General features: G+C 33.3%; 1 protein-coding gene across 3 annotated transcripts; it reads right to left on the bottom strand.

The window, feature by feature from the left end:
- Positions 1 to 359: 359 nt before the first annotated feature.
- LOC137823433 (uncharacterized) lies at positions 360 to 18,839 on the bottom strand. Of its 3 annotated transcripts, XM_068628567.2 has the most exons (19): positions 18,388 to 18,839; positions 16,814 to 16,893; positions 15,504 to 15,554; positions 13,654 to 14,184; positions 13,255 to 13,516; positions 12,535 to 12,596; positions 11,395 to 11,574; positions 10,402 to 10,453; positions 10,028 to 10,312; positions 8,628 to 8,738; positions 7,544 to 7,732; positions 6,176 to 6,451; positions 4,751 to 5,374; positions 3,255 to 3,757; positions 3,105 to 3,165; positions 2,952 to 3,020; positions 1,322 to 1,448; positions 912 to 1,174; positions 360 to 785 (listed from the first exon to the last, which is right to left on the bottom strand). In XM_068628567.2, exons 1-17 carry the CDS (start codon positions 18,550 to 18,552, stop codon positions 1,362 to 1,364), a joined length of 3,588 nt encoding a protein of 1,195 aa, XP_068484668.1. In that variant the 5' UTR covers positions 18,553 to 18,839; the 3' UTR covers positions 360 to 785; positions 912 to 1,174; positions 1,322 to 1,361. The 3 variants fall into 3 exon arrangements, with proteins under 3 accessions (XP_068484668.1, XP_068484667.1, XP_090149524.1); XM_068628566.2 differs by having other exon boundaries at positions 912 to 1,448; XM_090293398.1 differs by lacking the exons at positions 13,255 to 13,516; positions 13,654 to 14,184; positions 15,504 to 15,554; positions 16,814 to 16,893; positions 18,388 to 18,839 and having other exon boundaries at positions 912 to 1,448; positions 11,427 to 11,574.
- Positions 18,840 to 19,454: the final 615 nt, after the last annotated feature.

Raw genomic sequence — 19,454 nt, 5'->3', positions numbered from 1 at the left:
CTCTCAGAATTTATAGTTCTATACAATTAAACACATTTATCACAACACAGTTTTAATACAAGGTAAAATATATAATATATTTAGTTATTTTATACAATTCCCTAATGTGTTTACATTTTTATTATATTAATATTTTTTTTCTTATTATAGTTAAAACAATATATATTAATACATGTGAAACTACTAATTATCTTTTTCTAAAATATTTTGTCCCTACTAGTTATTATTATACTAACCAAGGTTATAGGCACGCACGTTTATACTGTAGCCAACACTCGGTTTTATTGCAAATATATTAAAAAAATGAAATGATGAAGGATTATGAGGGAGTGTTAGATCAGAAACTGTCCTACAAAACATTTCCATCACAAAGCCCTGTATTCTGTATAAATAATCTACATTAGTACATATTAATTTCTCAATTGATGTTACAGTTTTCGCAATAAAGGTTGGACAAAAAGGGGGGGAAATCATATGATATTTACAGAAAATGAGAGCAACTTGGATGCCTCTAAAAGTAGACATCCCATGATGCCCCTATGAAAGGACTATGAAAGGATTTTGTTGGACCTGTGATTATATTGACAACGCACAAAATTGAGTTCTTCCTTTTTTTCCCATGAAAGGTCCTGTATGCCAAGTAAAAAAAGCAAGCATAGAGGAAGCCTTCATGAATGAAATAAAAACCTGAAGAAGGCTCGGTCGGAATCTAAGTCCTGTACAAGACAAACAATCATATGTAGTTCTGCACACATTTTGGTTGGAAACTAATGTCCGCCCGCCACCTGCATCCACACAAAATGATAATGTCAAAACATGTCACAAGATTTTGAATATCACAGTTTAGCTGCTCCATTGTTCAAATCTCCCAACAAAGCAAAAGAAAGAGAGAGAGAGAGAGGGTTGCGAACCTGGTGGCAGATCAAGATTTTCAACACTTGAGTAAAAATCAGGGACATTCAAATTTATCCCTTAACAGAACTCTGGCTTCCCCCAGTAGTTGAAATAATGGCAGATACAAGTATACAACATTGCTCTCCAAACTAGTGATATCACAGGAATTGATGGCATGCAGTATGTTTCCCAGTTCTCTTAATTACTTCTCAAAGTAATTAATTAATAGTAAGAGTTCACTCAATTCCACTGGCTCTCTTTCTCTGGATACAATTGTACCCTGCAATGTTGACAATCAATCGCAATTATGTTGCAGGAATGAAACATACGAACTTAAGTATGTCCTGGATACGTATTTCAATCTGAGCCAATCCAATGATGGAAGTTTTTCCTCAGAATCAATTGCGAACCAATGCAGATGTCCTACCCCATAAAATATAGCCTCCCAGAAAGTCATGCCTTGAAGATCACAGGTCAATCCCAAGATCATTTGCCAGTTGAAGTATGCCACACATTTGAAGATATGGATTCTCTAACAGTTTTTCATTGTTACTCTACATTGCAAAGACACCATGTAATAATTTAAGCAACAAAAAATATTAAATTCACCAAATATATTATATTGTAAAGAAAACCACAGAAAAATTATAATAGAATTTTTAAATAAAGTTTCTTTTATTTGGAGAATATAATAAAGTGAACTACAGAAATTCCCTGGAGTGTTTTTTTGTATAGAACAACTCCATAGACAAGACGTCTCAAGTCATAAGAAATAAATTGCATTTTAATTATTTTTCATTTAATTATTTTTTTGGCCTTTAATTTTTATGGTATGCAAAAAAGAAATAATAAATATGACAAAACTTCACTCATGATATCTAAAGTTAGCCAATAATCATATTAACATCTCAAAAGAAATTATAATGTGTTATAATTTTTAAAATTTAAAATTTATTTTATAATAATTTTAATATAATGTAATTTTCAAATCTTTAATATTTTATTACATAAAAATTTCTATAATGTTATTTTATCTAATAAAAATTGATTATCTTTAAAATAATTATCTCATAAAAGGTAGGACAATCATTATTCTTTAATTTTCTTATCTTAACACAGTAATACTTATATCTAAACTTATTAATATTAAAAACATGGATAAAACACGACACAAAAGAACTAAAATTTTGCATCAATTACACTCAAAAGTAAAAATATTTTTTTTTGGTATCTTTCTATAATTCATTGTTTTAATAGGTTCAATTGATTTTTTTTATCCAAATCAATTGAATTTTAGCAATTACTTATATATAGTTATATGAAAAAATATAAATAGTTCCGCGTACTATCTTTTCTAAGCAAAATTAACGTCTAATTCAATTTTTAAGTAAATCTTTATTCATTTATAATTAATTAACTTCCCACTTCATTGAATAGTTAAAAAATTTATTTTACACGAACAAAGTGAGTTTTTTTATATTATATTGTCATGTACATGTAAGCTTATTAATATAGAAAATATATATTAAATAACCAATGTGGATGATATTAATTTTTGCGAAAACAACTAGGAGAGTTTACATTTACTTCATGAGTATACACAATTACTTGAGATAAAACTAAGATTAGATTATTACCACAATATTTTTTGAATTTATCATAACAATAATTTTTAATAATTTGAAATTTTTTTTCGAAAGATATAAATTATTTTAAATAACTAGTTTATACTAACAAGTCTAAGCCAAGTACTAGTACAAACCCATTCCAATATAACTACTAGCATAGCAGGACTCATAATAAATGAATAACCCTAATATTCTGATATAATGACTTTTGCAAGCATGGTCTCAATTTCATCTTTTAGCCTAATTTTCCACTGCAACTTTCAAAGCCAGATTGTTACCATATTTTTTGTGTTTCATTAATATAATCATGAGATTTATATAAACGAAAAAAATTGGATATGAAGCTCATCAAATGTAAGATTAATATTCAATCTCAGCTTTATTAATTGTATGGACTTGAGGCAAACTCATTATAAAATAAAGAGGTACCTGTTGAGCCTTAACAACAAGATTCTGAAGCATGTGTTGATATTTCTCTGGCTTCTCGGTCATCATTCGCTGCAGCAATGAGAAATTATTACAAAAGATTATATATATGGATCTAACACATTTCCAACACCAAAAATCAATTAAAATCCATGCCTTCAGAAGAAAAGCAGAAGAATAATATGCCACTCTTGAATCTGTGTCATCCAAAAGTACCCTGCAAAATGCAAGAAATTTCAGGCTAATGTATAAAGGAGATGCAGTAAGAAAGCCAACAAATTCACAAAGAGAAAAGTTAGGAATCACCTAAAGAATTGTTCCTGACCAACCTCCTGGAAAGCAACAGGATCAGCTGTGCATTTACCAATAAGTAGTAGAAGAAGTGTGGCCCGAATATCAGATGTAGCACCAGGCAGGTTTCCTCTTCCTTTACTTCCAACAGCAACACCCAATGCAATATCATCTGTTGCTGCTCCAGCCAATTGGATTAGTGGCCAATATAGTATGGCAGCCGGAACACGTGCAATTAATTGCATTGGGACAATGGCTCGTCCTTGGGAAAGTGCTGCCATTGATGCAGTCTCATGATCCAGGTGGTAGTTATTATGGTAGCCGGATCTCCTATTAGCTTCTTCCTTGTATTCATCCCAGTGGAAAGTATCTTGTTTGCCAACATGATTATCACTATCAAATCTTTTGCTTATATTAGTGTGATTTAAATTTCTGCCATGGTGTACATCATCTCCAAAAGACATAGCAGCAGCTGGAGGAACTCTTAGGCACAATTGAGAGAATAATATGTCACACATCTGTTTAGAAACAGAGAAAAGTGTTCAGTACATAGGGGGAAGAATGATAGATCAAGAAACACCTAAATAGAAGCCCAAAACATAAAACCAAATACAAATTCTCCAAACATTTGTTTCAAGAAATCATATAAACGATTTTTTTATAAAAAATATTCTTCAAAGTAAAAACCTGCAACAATATCAACAATTTTTTCGGCTAGAAAATTGTCTGTGATTGTAGAAATTTAATTTACCATAAAGATGACTAAAAATTCCTTAACAATTCCTCAAACAAAATTAAATTGGCAAAGCATTCTGTTCTTCCCTTTCTATGGTAAGATTAGAACATGCAGATTTGCTAGCTACATTTTTCAAAATTTGTACTGATTGAAAGTAATGTGGATGTCATACACAAGATACACGGGATGATTAAAATGGAAAAACACATCAGGGGTTATTTGTGAATTGTCAAATTATCTACAACAAATCTCAATAAAATGTTAACCCATACTGCCAGACATTTGTATACTCTATAGTAGCGGATGCTAAGCTTTAAGGGAGCAATAAGACAAATGTGGGGGTAGCATAAATGAGAACAAAGGATGCATCAACTAAGGGATGCGATACAGAACAATTGTATATGAAGAGATATTGGTGTGTGACATTAATTAAGGAAAAGATAAAAAAACAGTTAAGGTGGTTTAGACACATCCAGAGAATACTACTGGAAGAAGCACTAATAAGGAGAGTAATTGTATTTAGTCTTGTGAAAAAAGAGAGACCAAGAAGGCAACTGGATTAAGTTATTAAGAGGGATGTCATAGTTAATATCTCCAAAGAGTTAGAATCTCATACCAAGACTAATGGTATCAAGTGATCCATGCAACTGACTTCACCTAGGGGGATCAGGCTTTTGTTATTTTGTAGTGTGGATTGCAACGCTCTTACAGACAGTTAATCATACAACATGAGCATATTATAAAAAAAAAGTATGCCGAGTTCAGCGATAGTTACTTTCAGAATATTAATGCGATCTGTCTCATTTTTCTGAAACACCAAAGACAGAGCTCCACTCATTATGTCAATCACTGCATTGGCTTTCTCGAGATGCCAATCTCTCTTCCCATGACCTAGATCTCTGCTGCTTGATTGTTGCATTTCATGCTCATCTAACAAAAATTTGCATCTCATGAGAAGCCTTTCAAGGACAAACAAAAATCCCCATCTAATATAGTTGTATTTAGACTTTAGAAGGCCACACATAAGTAAAATGGGCAAAGGAACATCTGAGGTATTGAAAGAATCTTGACTTCCAGCTTGAGCAATTTTCTGCTGGAAGTATGTGATACTTGACCATATATTTCCATCTCTTTCTCCATTAATTTCAGAAATAAGCAGATCACCTAACCAGATATACCCATTTTGACGGTACGAAATTCTTTCAGAATGAAGAAGAGAATGTAAAGTGGACCATGAGTGCTTTGCCTGCAAACCAATGCCATTTCTCAGAACCACACCTTCCATGTTTTCCAGAAACTTGAGAGATTTGGTTATCTGATTCATATGAGAGAACTCTTTGTCCAAATGAGTAAATGTACTTATTACAGCATCAAATTTTTCTGCTACAACTTCCAGTAGCTGCAAATATTTAAAAGAAACCAACAATATACAAAATGAATATATAGAAATTAAATAAGACTTATTTTAAGCCAAATATACGAGAAAACATATTAAAACTAAAAGTGACAACAACTTCATAATCTTTAATAAAGGATATAATGAATGTAAAATCAAACTATAATTGAACTAAACCACTGAATCCTGATATTATGTAATGAATTAAGAGAAATCTGTAAAGTAAATGCATATGCAGCTCAGTGAAAGCAATAAATCAGCCATTTACACTTGCAATCATGCAAAGAGAATAACAGAATGGCACAGAGTATCTTTAACGGATAAAACAAATACATCTTTAATTTTTGCTACCAAAAAATCCTCCTTTTACTTATAAAATTTAATTGAGATAAGCCATCAACTGAACAAGAATTTAATTTATGGAAGCAACTTCCAGAATATTGATGATGCCATCTGAAGTATAAATAAATTTAATGTGTTTTTAGTAGAAGTGCTTTTTCTGTTTGATGAAGGTATTGCAAATGCTTGTATACAAATCCATGAGAAGCACTAGACAAACTGCTTCACATGTTTTCTCCATAGCCCAAATGATTAAATGTTCTGCCTTTACAAACTAATCCAAGTTGAAACCTTTTTCCTCCGTGTTAACAAAGAACCCAATCTTGCAGGTTGTTACATTTAATAAAGCATTCAGAGCTATTATGTCCACCAAAGGAGGGAGAATAGAGACGCTCACTAGAATCATGAAAAGGAATAGCCCTTAAACTATCAAAACAACAGATAAGAAGAAGAATATAGAAGTACCATATTTAGTCGTTCACTATTGGGATATCTGGACAGGGCTGATGCAATCGATCTTCTCAGAATCTCTCCAATGCCTTCTACCCCAAGTTTAACGGAAATATAAAAGGCCTCAGGTGCATTTGTTTGAGCAAGTAGAGCAGCAAGAGGTTGGATCTCATCATCATTGTATTCATTGACTCCAGAAGCAAAGCATGTTTCATTTATTTGATGCAGAATGTAATCAAAAAGCACTGAATACAAATTTTTCCTCTCTTCTCTTGAGCTTGCTAGGGAATACTGCACCCAACATACCAAAAAGCAAGGGGAAATCATATAATTTGAAACAAACACTGTAAGTAGGACCTTGGTTTAGGGCTTTATCAACATTTTATTCTACAGTGTAAAACCAAAAAACAGGAATCTTAAGACCAACTAAAATGGTAAATCCGTACTGGGCCCATCAATCAATCGTAATAATAAAAAAAGTTTTCTCCCATAAGGGCTCTCTTTAGATACAATCTATAAGTGCTTTTGAGAGCTTCTCTACAAGAAATATAGTTTTTTTTAGTTGAGATGCTCTCAAAAGCACTTCTGACTTTGTATCCAGACAGGCTGTCGGATCAACCAATCACAATCCTAATGACAAATTGATGATTAGCTTTAAAATCCCCAAATCAAGCAACAAGACAAGGATTAAATGTATCCAGTCCATTGCAATCATTGGCTGAAGACCACAACCACCAGAGGATGTGTAAACATCAGCTCCAGATCCTAGAAAAATCATTTATCATTAAGTTTTTGCGCAGGACAGACCAATTTTCACAGAAAATAATTTCCTTTTTGCCTAAAGGTCTTGTCCTGAAAATTATGTCTTGGTCCATTATGATTTATAAGTTGTACCAAAAACCAGACTTCTTAAGCAATGATTTTTATAGTGGTCACCTTGCATCTGCTTTTTCACAATCACACATCTTTCTGTGCCATTAAGCCATCATGCCAACCTACCTCACTCCCTTAAGGTTAAATTTGGAGATCTAACAGCCCAATGTGTCACAATCTTTATCTCTAGTTTTTTCACAATCATTTCACTTATAACTTCCTCCCAATACTCTTTTACACTCCTAAAACCATTTACATAATCTGGAGCAGGCAACTATACCAACATAGTAGATGTGTTGAATACTGAAAAATAATGAAACGTCATGGATCACCCATAATATATTCTACAGATTGAGAAGTCACAATTAATTTAAGTGGTCAACTGAAAAAATATCATGTTGGCCTTATTTATGCAGCATGGATACAATAATTATACAAAAGCAGTACAGTTGGTAAAAAGAGGAAAAACTATCAGTGATAATAAACTCAATTGGAAAAAGATATGCACACCTCAATAAAAATAAATTGAACTCCTCCGATCAGATCAAGTTGATCCACAAGAAACTTGGGTTTGCTGGGTAGAGACGCAGCAACTTCAGGAACTTCATAAAACATATTGGTTAACATGGAAATAAGCTTACAGTGAACTAATTCCGCCCAAGAGTTCTCCCTACTGATTCTTACTAGTGCCTTCAAAACCTAAAAGCAAATTGGAAGTAACTAAATTAGACAGTTATATCATAATGACATACAGAGCATTACCAGTCAATAACAAAGCAGTAACCAAATAGCTATGCATTAAAAACACAAGATAAAACACATAGGGTTTACAAATTCCTGTATTAAGAATTATTTCATGGCTGAGATGCTTAAAACCACATAGCTTACACACAGACTTAAGTGCCCAAATGGGAAACAAACTGTATTAATGGAAAACAAAAATACAGCACTGAATAACTAAAGAACATCTAGTGTACAGAAACCAAAGTACTACAACCTTCTACTTTGTTAGTTTTAGTTCCTCGAAGAAATTCTAAAACATAATACAATAACAAAATTAAAGAAAATAGACAAAAACAATAAACGGATAACTTTTTAGAAAGATGTGACAAAGAAGAGGCTTAGGGAAGAAAGATGTAATTTCTAAGAATAGCACAAGTGAAATGTTCTCCTTGCAATACAACCACTGAAAACATTGCTTACAAAACCTCTTTATACTTGTTCTAGTTTTCAGTTCTAAAAGCAGCGGCATGACCTCTTGGTTTAAAAAGATGTTTGAAACGGTCTCTATTTCTTCCTTCTGTGACACTATTTTTATTTTTATCTATTTTATTCTGAAAAATTTTACTTGTTTTTTTGCTTAATAAAAATATCCCCCATCATCATTTTTTCACTCTCTTAAACAGAAGACTTAACTTCTATAGATCTAAAATAAATTCAAAAGTTCAATAATTGCCAAACATCCACTCCCCTGACTCCCTGTCCAACCTCCCAAAAAAGGAGAAAAATACTTGGCCAACAGAATGTGCTATGAATTTTTTTTTCCATGAAATACAGGTAGAATCAAATAGGAGAGGAGGATATTATTTCTCACCCTTATGTCAAGCCCTACTAAACGGTTTCTCCAGATCTTTCCTCTATCACAGACAAAATACAGCAAACAGCTGAGAGCAGATGCCCAAACAGATTCATCCTTTTCTTCAGACTGTATAAAGAAATTGATCAGCATAAATGATAATTTATGACAACAGCATGATTAAACCATTATGTTTGAAAAATGGAAAAAACAGATAGAGAGATAACATAATTATCTTAAGAACATCCATATGAATAGATGATAAAACGTTTTCTTTATCCACCTATGCCGAACCAATCTGAGATTTTAAAATAAAGTACAAGATATGTTATTGCAACAAATGCAAACCCACTCCAATACGTGAGCACTACCTCAAAAGAGTCCTTAGTTATTAAAAAAACCGTTGATTATTTCAACAGTCCTCCCCTACTTTACAAGTATATCAAGCATTAAGGTACCACCTGTGACTAGAACAATTACCCTTCAATTTTATTCCATATTCAAAAAAGTTAGCCCCCAAGTTATACTCTACAAATTTAAAAGAAGACACTGATTAGAACATCTTCAGGTGATAGTTACTTCTGATTAATATAACTAAAGGGTATTTATTTAGTTAGAATGTGTACAAGATGGAAGAAAAAACCAATGGCACATGTACATTCAGAGAATTTGAATGCTCGTATTTTTAGTTTATACAGTTATCTTATCCTGACAGTTTAGTAGTCTAAAGGGCCATGTGCCTGACAGTAGATCCCTATGTACAATGTCTTCTGTCTACATGTTAAAGTATTAGGATCTAAAATGCAAGCATCCAAATCCAAATTTATATTATAAGACACTAGAGTATAAGATCATATAAGCCTTGACATATAACTCTGCAATATTGAACAAAACAGTTTCCTTGATGTGTATGTGTGTGCACTTGGTTATCTTTGAATGTATTATAATGTTATCATTGAACTCAGAATTAGAACTTAAATGTCCAGAAGGAAAAATCATCTAAAAGCATTTGACAAATCTGATAAAAAAGAAGTTTTATTTCTTATCATACCAATCGTTGCTCTAGGTACTTCCAATCCAAGCACATGCTAATATCACAACAGAACCATATAGAATTGCTATCTAACTCTTGAAACATAAAACAAAAAAGCAACTTCCCAATCTCAATAATGGAGAGAAAACAATGGAAACTTGCCTTTTATTCTTATATTTTCAATCCATTTAATAAATGTCACACCCTCGCTATAGTTTCCAAGGGAAACTCATCAACACCATATCATTTACACATAAATTAATATATTGTGATAAGTGTCGAAGATAAAATATTGACACCAGTCAATCAGATGATACCAGCCAAGAAAAAATATTTAGAAACAAGTAATGATTATGTAACAATTTTATTTTCTACCCAATAATACCTGAACAAGAAGAAGTAGTATCTCATACAGAATATTTAAAATCCAAGACTCAAAATTATCAATTGCAGAGCCAGCATCTGACTTATTCTGAGAACTTTCTTTTCCTCTTCCTGGCACCATAACTTGAGTGTCACTGTCATAATAGGATTCTTGAGAATATTCTTCTTCTATGGTGGAAGCATCATTAGCAATTATCGGTTCCAGGAGATGTGCATGAACCCCAAGGTTTAGAATTAAATCAAAAGCGCGAACCCTACATGATGTTTTGGAAGAACTAAGCATCTCCTGAAAGATGCATTTCAAATAAATTAGTATTCAAAAATATTACAGATAGCATAGCATAACAGAGAAAAAGTGCTTCATTTATGCATCACCTCAAGCATAGAAAGAATGAGCGGAGCAGCTGTCAGAGAATTTAAAACATACCTGGAAAACAATATCTCTATGATCAGTACACATAATTGGCTTGCAGAGCAGTGTAAAACCATAGAAATATGAAACAACATATTAGTTCAATCAACCAGTTGCCCAGAAAATTAATCTGTGGCTGAGCAATTTGGCACTCAACACTATAATTTTACCCAACATAGAAAAGCATTATAAGTTTTGAAATACTACATGGCCATATCTCGACAATGCTTTTATGTTAGCATAAATTGGCAATTGGTTATCTAATAACCCAAACTACAATAAAATAGACAATTGCAAAAAATACCAGTCAACAAGTTATATATTTGTACACCTCTATAAAACCCTCCCTCCTTTCTGTAAAACCTTTAATAAAACAATAGTTCCTTCAACAGTGAGTATGGCACACACCAGTCTCCCCATTGATAATAACAATTTTTCAATGAGATTGGGGAGAATATCCAATGTTAGCGCAGGAGCGTTGAATGGCTACTCATAATCTCTCTACATCAGACAGTTTTATCTGTTTCATGACTGAACCTACAATTCGCTGTTGGTCAAACAATGTTGAACTGTGCCTGTTTTCTTCTCTGTATGTTTGCTCAACTAGTTAAAACAGATTCTAAGCATGGCATTGCTTAAATTAGTGCCAAATTGCAAGAATTTCTGGCTGCTTTTTGGAATATATTTTTACTTGTGGGGGACCATCTTCAATAAAAAAGTATTTCGCACAACATTTTTCTTCAATTTTGCAATATCAAACCCTCTTCTCTACTTTAAAAATTAATTCAACTCAAACTAGTTTAGATTTTGAGAAAATGAAACTCGAAAAATTCATATTTTGATGACAGAAATTGGAATATACAGTAAAACTAAGAGAAAAAGTATTCAGGGATAAACAGATGGTAACCAGAAAGAAATAAAACATAAAAAAAAGACAACAATTAATTGAAACATACATGTCAATAACTAGTTTAATAAGGACGCTCACAGCCACATCCGTTGATGGTTTGCCACTGTTATTACTTAGTCTAGTTGAGGCTCTGGCAACATTGGCATTTGGGATAGAAACCTCTGCACACACTGCAGCAATAACATCATGTACCTCAGTAGGGTTCAATCGCAGAGGTTGTTGCTCACTGGTCAGCATAAGAGAACATTTTGTGAGATGTAGAAAACATAAATAAACAATTAACAGCAAGAATAAGATAAGAAAAAATTGTAATTGTTAACTGAATACATATGCAAAATGTTAAATGAAAAATGAGAAATTTCAAGAAAAAATAATTTTATTGAACAATTGAGATAAGAGAAGGAAATCCCCTTATCTCCCCACCCACAATTTATCTAACTGATCTCCACTTACTAAATGCTCTGAAAGTCCCTAACAGCTTTTACTGTGCAGTTTTTCCTGATAACAACCTTCTCCTCTAGATGTAACTGAGAGATAGATATTTTAGAATCCTATAGATATAGTAACAGTTGATATTAGGATCAATTAGATTGAACAGTTCCTACACAGAATTCATCATACGCCTTCTTGCTTTCCCTCTTTTCGACATGGTATCGAGAGCCCAACGAGAAGGGAACCTTAATTCGTGCTTTCCCAATGGATCAAAATTATATATATCTTTCATCATTTCCACTGTTTATAATTCAGAATGCCTACTTGGATCTCTATCCCCCCCTATTTACTTAACAGCTCTAACTATTCCTGACAGTTTTCCTTTCAATTCTGTCCTCAGAGTGTGTGTAAATTTGTAGAATAAGAAATTGAAAGTGTAAATCATCAGTCAGGGCAGCAAAACTAACAGAGGTCAATAAGAAATTACAAATCAAATATACTAATGTAAATATTGGAAATCACTTAAGGAAACTTAAGAAGCTTTAGGGTGAAATAATAATTACTTTGAAAGAAGTGCCAAATATTAAATAATTGCATTTTTCCAAATCTAAATTGGAAAGCAATGAATGCAATTTCTCGTGCGACGAATGACCAAGTTAAAATTTAATTTATGGCATGCATATTCAGATGTGATCAAATCAGGTTCAAACATTGTTATCCAATGAAGATTCTCTAGAGTCAAAATTATCTAAACCTGTAATGACGATACTGGAAAAGCTGTCGAGTTCTGGGACGGAATGTAATCACAGGAAAATCCTCCCTGTAGAAATGGAAGTGTTCAGAACAGCAAATCAAATCATGAAAAGCGTTGATGCATGCCAAAGTAGTTGAAAAAAGAAAAAACACCTTTTACACATCTTGTGGATAAAAAAGGGTATCAAACTAAATAGGAGCAATTCAAACACTTATCACATAATTTTGCCCAAATAAACAGCATGATAATTCATAGAACATCACAGTCCTTCTTGAATTGAGTGGTAAGGAACCAAAGAGAACCACCCAAAGTGTTGCATAAAGATATTGAGTGCAGAAAATGCATATATTAAAAAAAAGATACAATGAAGAGGGAAAGAACAAGACTACAAGAAACAGAATGAGTACAAAAAAAAGTACAAAGAGAAAACCTGAGTTTACAAAACACGCCTCCCCCTTCCCGCCCAAACCAATTAATTAATCAACAGGACATGACAATATAATACATCTGCCTTTAGAAGGCTAATCTAAAATTCTAGAAACCATTGCTTTTAAATTGTAAGTACTTCAATTTCACAACTAAAATGTTCTGAAGGTAATAGTTCAAATTTTTTTAATATAATATTTGGCTCAAAACAACAAATTATAAAAGAGTTGACATGGCATGAACTTAGATAAAAAATAGAAAAAGAAAAATATCAGTGCAAGTTCATATAAGAACATGCCAAATTTGACGAGAGCCAGGTTTTATGCGCTTAGATGCTGTTATCGCTCTTAGATGGGGGCGAGCAGAATCAGAATCAGTAATTGGCGTTACAGGGGAAGACTGCAATAGCTGATCCAGGTAAGGCATATCATCAGTTCCAAAAAATTTCCATGGCTGCCCCTTCATCTTAGCTTCAATGTCTCCTACAAGTAGAGCTGCTGCACCTATTTCTAAGAAACTATGTGATGTCATGTCTTGAGAATTCACAGCACGCTCACTGCATTAAAACATGTTAATTAACAAAGTTAATTTCTGAAACGCTAGAAGATAATTGAAAATAAAAGGTAAAGTGGAGACATAAGCTAAGTGGCCACTAACAAGACACCTAAACCAGTGTAAAGCACAGATTATTACTTTTCAGTGCCTATAGATGATGACAGTGGTTCCTCAAGCCAGCGCCATTTCAGAACATCATGTGCAATGAACCCTAGTTCATCCATTTCATCAGCTTTATCAATTTTTGATAACCTTGAAAGAGATAAAGAACTTGACTCCTTCTCTAGTTGTTCTTGAACACTTGTGGAACTTTGTGTTTCTGGAATACTTGCAGGAGTTAACTGGGAATTGAAGGATTTACTTAGCAAAGATGACAATGTCGGTAGTGCCTGTCCGGATGAAGGTGGTCCAGCAAATGAAGCTGATTGAAAAAGCCGTTTAGGAATGTGTTGAGACACTAATGAACGAACATAACTTAGTGACTTTACAAGTGCCTCAGAAGCAAAGGTAGATACAGGTAAAGGAGATGTATTTATGGATGTTATTGATACACCAGATTGACGACTCAAAACTCGTGACCACGGCTGAGTTGGGTTAATATCACATTCAGCAATTATGGTTGAACAAAATCGATCTATCTGAAGTAATGTCTCCTCACTTGGTTTGTATCTGTAGTAATGAGTTGTCAATACTTAATGCGTAAATAGCAACTATAACAAGATAGTATATCATCCAAGAAGCAGCAAATAAGGAAAGATACAAATTGCATGTTTCAGTTATTCTACGAATCTAAGTAAACAGCATTCTGCTAATGAATATCAGATAACTTAAACAAGGAAGAAACTAGCAGAATTGTAAAAAAGATTCACTGACCTCTTCCACAGGCCTGAGAACAGAGAAATTTTGTTACTAAAACAATGATATTATAGGGAACAATGAATTCCAGGACCAGAAAGCCAACTTATCCCCCTCCAACAAAAATGTGCATGTTTTTTTCTTTCTTCCTAGACTTGCATATTTGGTTTCGTTTGAGAGTATATTTTATCCTCATTTCTGTACTTCTTTTCTATTCAACTAGATAAGGAAGCTATTTGCCTAATAAATACATTTTAGTGTTTTTATCCCACAAAAATGGAAATGGAATCTAACTGCCTAATTTTCAAAATAATTTAAGTGCCACTTGTTTTGGGAAGTGAGAGACCATTTGACCCTTGGCGCACGGATATGACAAAACAGGTGTGAAAATGTCTCCCATACATGAGAGAGATCTCTATCTTGTTTGTTAATTTTGTTGCTATTATTTTATTTGCCAAAGCAGGTTGAACTGGCAAAATCCATTCCAAAACTCAAAAACATTTAAACACATTCCAAAACAAGTGATATGCAACATCTGTCATATTATTATTCTATAACCATCCGAGTTATAAACAAGTTGATTATTATGAGTTCTTTAATGTAAATACATCAGAAACTTTAATACACATCAGAACAGTAAATTTTGAAAGAATCCTTTGCCCATAATTTGAGACTTCTTACTGTAGAATGTGATGAAAAACCGGGCTAACATCGTTCTCTAGCACTTTTGGTGGTACCTTTAATTATCAACTAATGATCATCTTTGTTGTTTAAAAAAATGGACTTCATTGACACCGAGTTTACATCACTGTTCTTCCAGCAAAGTACTCAAGGAGTAGAAGTACAAGTTCAGCATAAAGCTTGTAAAACAGAAAATATACCAATCACTCTTTGGCATTGATTAAAACACCTACCAATACTCTACTCTTTTTGGCATTTTATCTAACATAAATATTGACACAAAATTGAGCAAGTAAATTGATATATTGAAATAAGCAACATTGTAGTAAAATGAAGTGCAAGTCTATGAAATGAGGATGGGAGACACTAAACTAGAGTAATAGATAATGTCCTGAAAATAGAAATCTGATAAACTGTTGAGTTTTGACTTAATTAAGTAATTAGGAACATACCTTAGGAGATACCGCTTCAAAAGTGCCACACACCTTGTGACTACCGCAGGACTGACAGAAAGTATCAAAGTTAGAAGCTAATTTGAAATGGTCTAACAAGAAAGGGCAATAAAGAAACAGAAACAATATTTGAGGTACCTAACTGACAGCAATACACATTATGCAAAGTCTAATCAGCTTGGTTGAACAAAATTCTAGTACAAAGTCAAATACAATTGTTCAACTGTGGACATCATTAACAAATTTGTAACAAAAAGGAACTAGATATTGGATTAATTGAAAGGAAAATCAGGTCCAATAGCAGAACAAAACGACAGCTCTATTAAGATTTATTCTTCAACTCCAATATTATTCAACAAAAGGGCAGTCAGATTTTACACTTCCAATTCTATCCTCAGTTTCTGCTCATACTCATCCTTACCTAGCTTGCTTCTAAGAATTAGAACTCCAGGTTCAAGTAGCTGAGGTCCTAAAAGTCAGGGCTATCCCTGAGGGGACTGTGAGGAATTGATGGCAGGACCTCCTGAGGATTCCTGGAAACCCTCATACCCATTGAATACCAATTTTATGACTTTCCCATTGAGGACGAGGTTAAATGGCTTGGGGGGACAAGTAGCAAACCAAGAACTAAACAGATATATTTGAGGAAGAAAAGCACAAAAAGCACATAATTAGAATCTCAAATGAGCAATGCATGCTGCATGTGCATTGAATAAAAGGAGAAGAGTTATAGCCGGCACATGTGGCAGGAAGCATCGATGCACATAGGAAGACACAGTTAGTCAGAGAAGGGGATAAAAGAGATAATTGAAATGAAAGGACAAGCCAGGACTGATTCAGGGTAAATAGAAGGGATGGACAAAGGAGTCTCAAAATCCTAGGGTCATCTATTTCATTTTCAATTTTTCAGTTTATCTTCTCTGTACTTCTCTTTCCCTAGTACTGATGATGATATCAGTAACAGTGATGGTAATAATATGCACTACATAAGCCATTATCTTGGAACCTTCCACAGTTTCCATCAATGTCTTAAAACAACAATTGGACAACTAGTCTCACAAATACATCACCATCTACATGAACATAGATGCATTACCTTCTTAACCAAGAAAAGAAAAGAAAAAAATATTCAGCTACTACCGAATAGAAATTATAAGGATGTACTCCACACCTTTCATCCAACAAAATTAGTTCACTTCGTGCATGACATTGTCTTAAGTACATAGCAGAATACTTTTAGAGCTATGGTTTTAACAAATCTGTAAAGCCACATCAACTACCTCATGGAAATAAATAAATGTAACAATTACCTGCGCTCCCTCTCAGCAATAGTATGTTCCAGAATTGCATTATAAGCCAAGTCTGTGGCTGCAGGGGCTTTCAAATAGTCCTGCAATCATATATTTAAGCTATAAAATAAAATCGGTAAAGTTTAGAATTTGGCTACTGTATATCAAATACAATGGTACAATAATTTGCAGTCAAATGGGATTTGGTCATGGATCAACGAGAGTAACAGTTATGCATGCCATTAAAATCTGGTTATATTTTAAGCTACAAAAGTATGTTGCAGTCGGTAAAGAACCCCAATAATAGGAAGCTAGTGCTTGAGTAATCAGCCTACATGTACAAATATTTTACTTACTGCCGATAACAATCGTACTTGTTGCATAAAATATATGTTAATAATCTCGGTACAGATGGTACAATAAATACAAAAAAAATATTGAATGTGACATCTGCATTGCAACATTTGCAATAAATGTTAAAAAATTTCCTGCTGATACACAGCCTGCATCATGAGTTGAAAACAAAGAAATATTCATCTATTTCAGACAGTACTTCCACGGAACACAGCATTACTCAGCTTTTTAAAATCATTAACTTCCTTGGAACAAAATCAAGAAAAAAAACTTTTAGCATCATACATGTATGTATGCATATTTATATGTATATGTCTATGATGATAAGAAAATCGATCATTACATTAAATAAGAACTCCACGAAGAGTACTTCTAAAACTTCTCGCACACATGCACAGCATTACTCAGGCATCTAAAATCATTACCATACAAGCAACAATTTAAGGGAAGACTTCTAATATCACGTTGATAAAAAGGCGCAATCATCACACTAATTAAGAAAAACATATCCGCCATCCCTCATAGCCTACACTTTAAAAATTAAAGACGACAGTAGCAGTTAACTAACTCCCAGAACTTTGCACAGGAAGTTGCTATGGTGCCTATCAAGATGGGTATAACAAGCTGGGAAGACTTCTCAAGCAATTACTGAATACTAATTCTATAATTAATGTAAAAAAAATATTAAATTCTTAACAAGAAAATAAAATGAATTAACAAAGATGATAACAGCTCACTAATTTAGCTTATATAGTAACTTACTTAAACTAATACGTAATTTTAACTGAAGAAATTTAATCCTATTTATTGAAAAGTTTTTCCGAAGTCCCATCAGAACATAAATATAGCCAGAAACCTTGTATGCTGAATAGGTAGCAACCCAGTAAGAAAGAGTGTGTACAGGAGTAATGCCCCTTCCCGCAAGTTAACCTAAAACCAGCCACACAACATTGACCAAATTACCCCTCCCTAAGCTCAGTAACAAGATTCGTATTCAGCAGCTAAGTACGTAAAACAAGCTAAGACTACTCGATCCCACTTTCTTCCCCAACCGTGAGGATAAAGAACTTCCTATTTTTACACAATAACGGAAGCGCAAAAAAAAATGGTAACTAACGTCCATTTTTTTGAAAATAATAATAATTACAATAAAAAACAATTTCCAGCGTCGTGCGAAATTCATTTGCCGCATCCAGTGCGAAACACGAATCACGAAGCGAAAGCGAGGAAAGGAGAGAGACCTGGAGAGTTCTAGAAGGTTCGTTGGAGGGAGAGAGAGTGGAGGAGAGGCAATCGGCGACGGCTCGCCGCAAGGGTTCCGGCAGCTTCTTGACGGCGGAGGATCTCATGCGGGAGACTCCGATTAACTGCTGCGGCGGGCGCGAGGGACTGAAGCTGGAAGACATTATCGGATTCGGCAGGATTGGATTCGGATTCGGCGTCAGCGGTGGCGAATCTGGAAGCGCGCTGCGAAAGAATTGCACATTTGAATTGGATTGAAGGATTCTGGAATCGGCGAATGAAGGAAGAAGAGATTGAAGAAGTGCGTTTCGGTTTTGAGATTTGAGAAGGAAAAAAGGGGAAAATAAAATAAAATTCTTAATTTTCGCTAGTGTTGTATTAGCTGTACGTAGCGCCGTAGTTTTATGAACACAACACTTGTGACTGAGCTGGCATGCGCTAAACACTCTCTCTCTCTGTCTCTCTCTGTCTCTCTCTCTCCATATATATATAATAATTATTAAATAAATATTTTTTTCTCTATTATTTTTAGTAAGTTCCGTTTCAATTTCAAATCTCTTCCTTCTAGGGTTTTTTTTTTCTCCTACAGTATTTCATGGTTTTAGTTATTAAAAGCTAACATACATAAACTAATAAATGCTTAATTAAAGCAAAAAAATTTATATATTTTGAATTAAAATATCCTTGTTTAAAATGCTGAAATGTAAATTGTTTTGAGAATAAACTTGTATTATTATGGTAATAAAATATTGAGAAGTCTTTTTTTTTTCGATTATTTGACTTGGTGGGTGGATTTTTTTATTTTTTTTTATGGTTTGATTATTTGATTTTCTTGTATAAGACGTACAATTTTTTTATGTTGTGTAATTGTTTAGGGATTTTTTTATTATTTTGAATGACTTTATTTTACGAGGGTAATGGATTTTTTTTTTATTTTGACAAATTTACTTTTATTTTAGGATGTTTAGAGAAATTGTTTGATGTCTTTTATGTATTAGGTTTGAACATTTATTATTTATATATAATTATGTTTAATATTAAAAAATAAATAAAAGATGTAAATTAA

This window comes from Phaseolus vulgaris, chromosome 8, assembly GCF_051622355.1.
Source record: "Phaseolus vulgaris cultivar YP4 chromosome 8, ASM5162235v1, whole genome shotgun sequence".
In the NCBI taxonomy this organism is placed as follows: Eukaryota; Viridiplantae; Streptophyta; class Magnoliopsida; order Fabales; family Fabaceae; genus Phaseolus; species Phaseolus vulgaris.
This window is presented reverse-complemented; position numbering and strand designations above follow the sequence as displayed.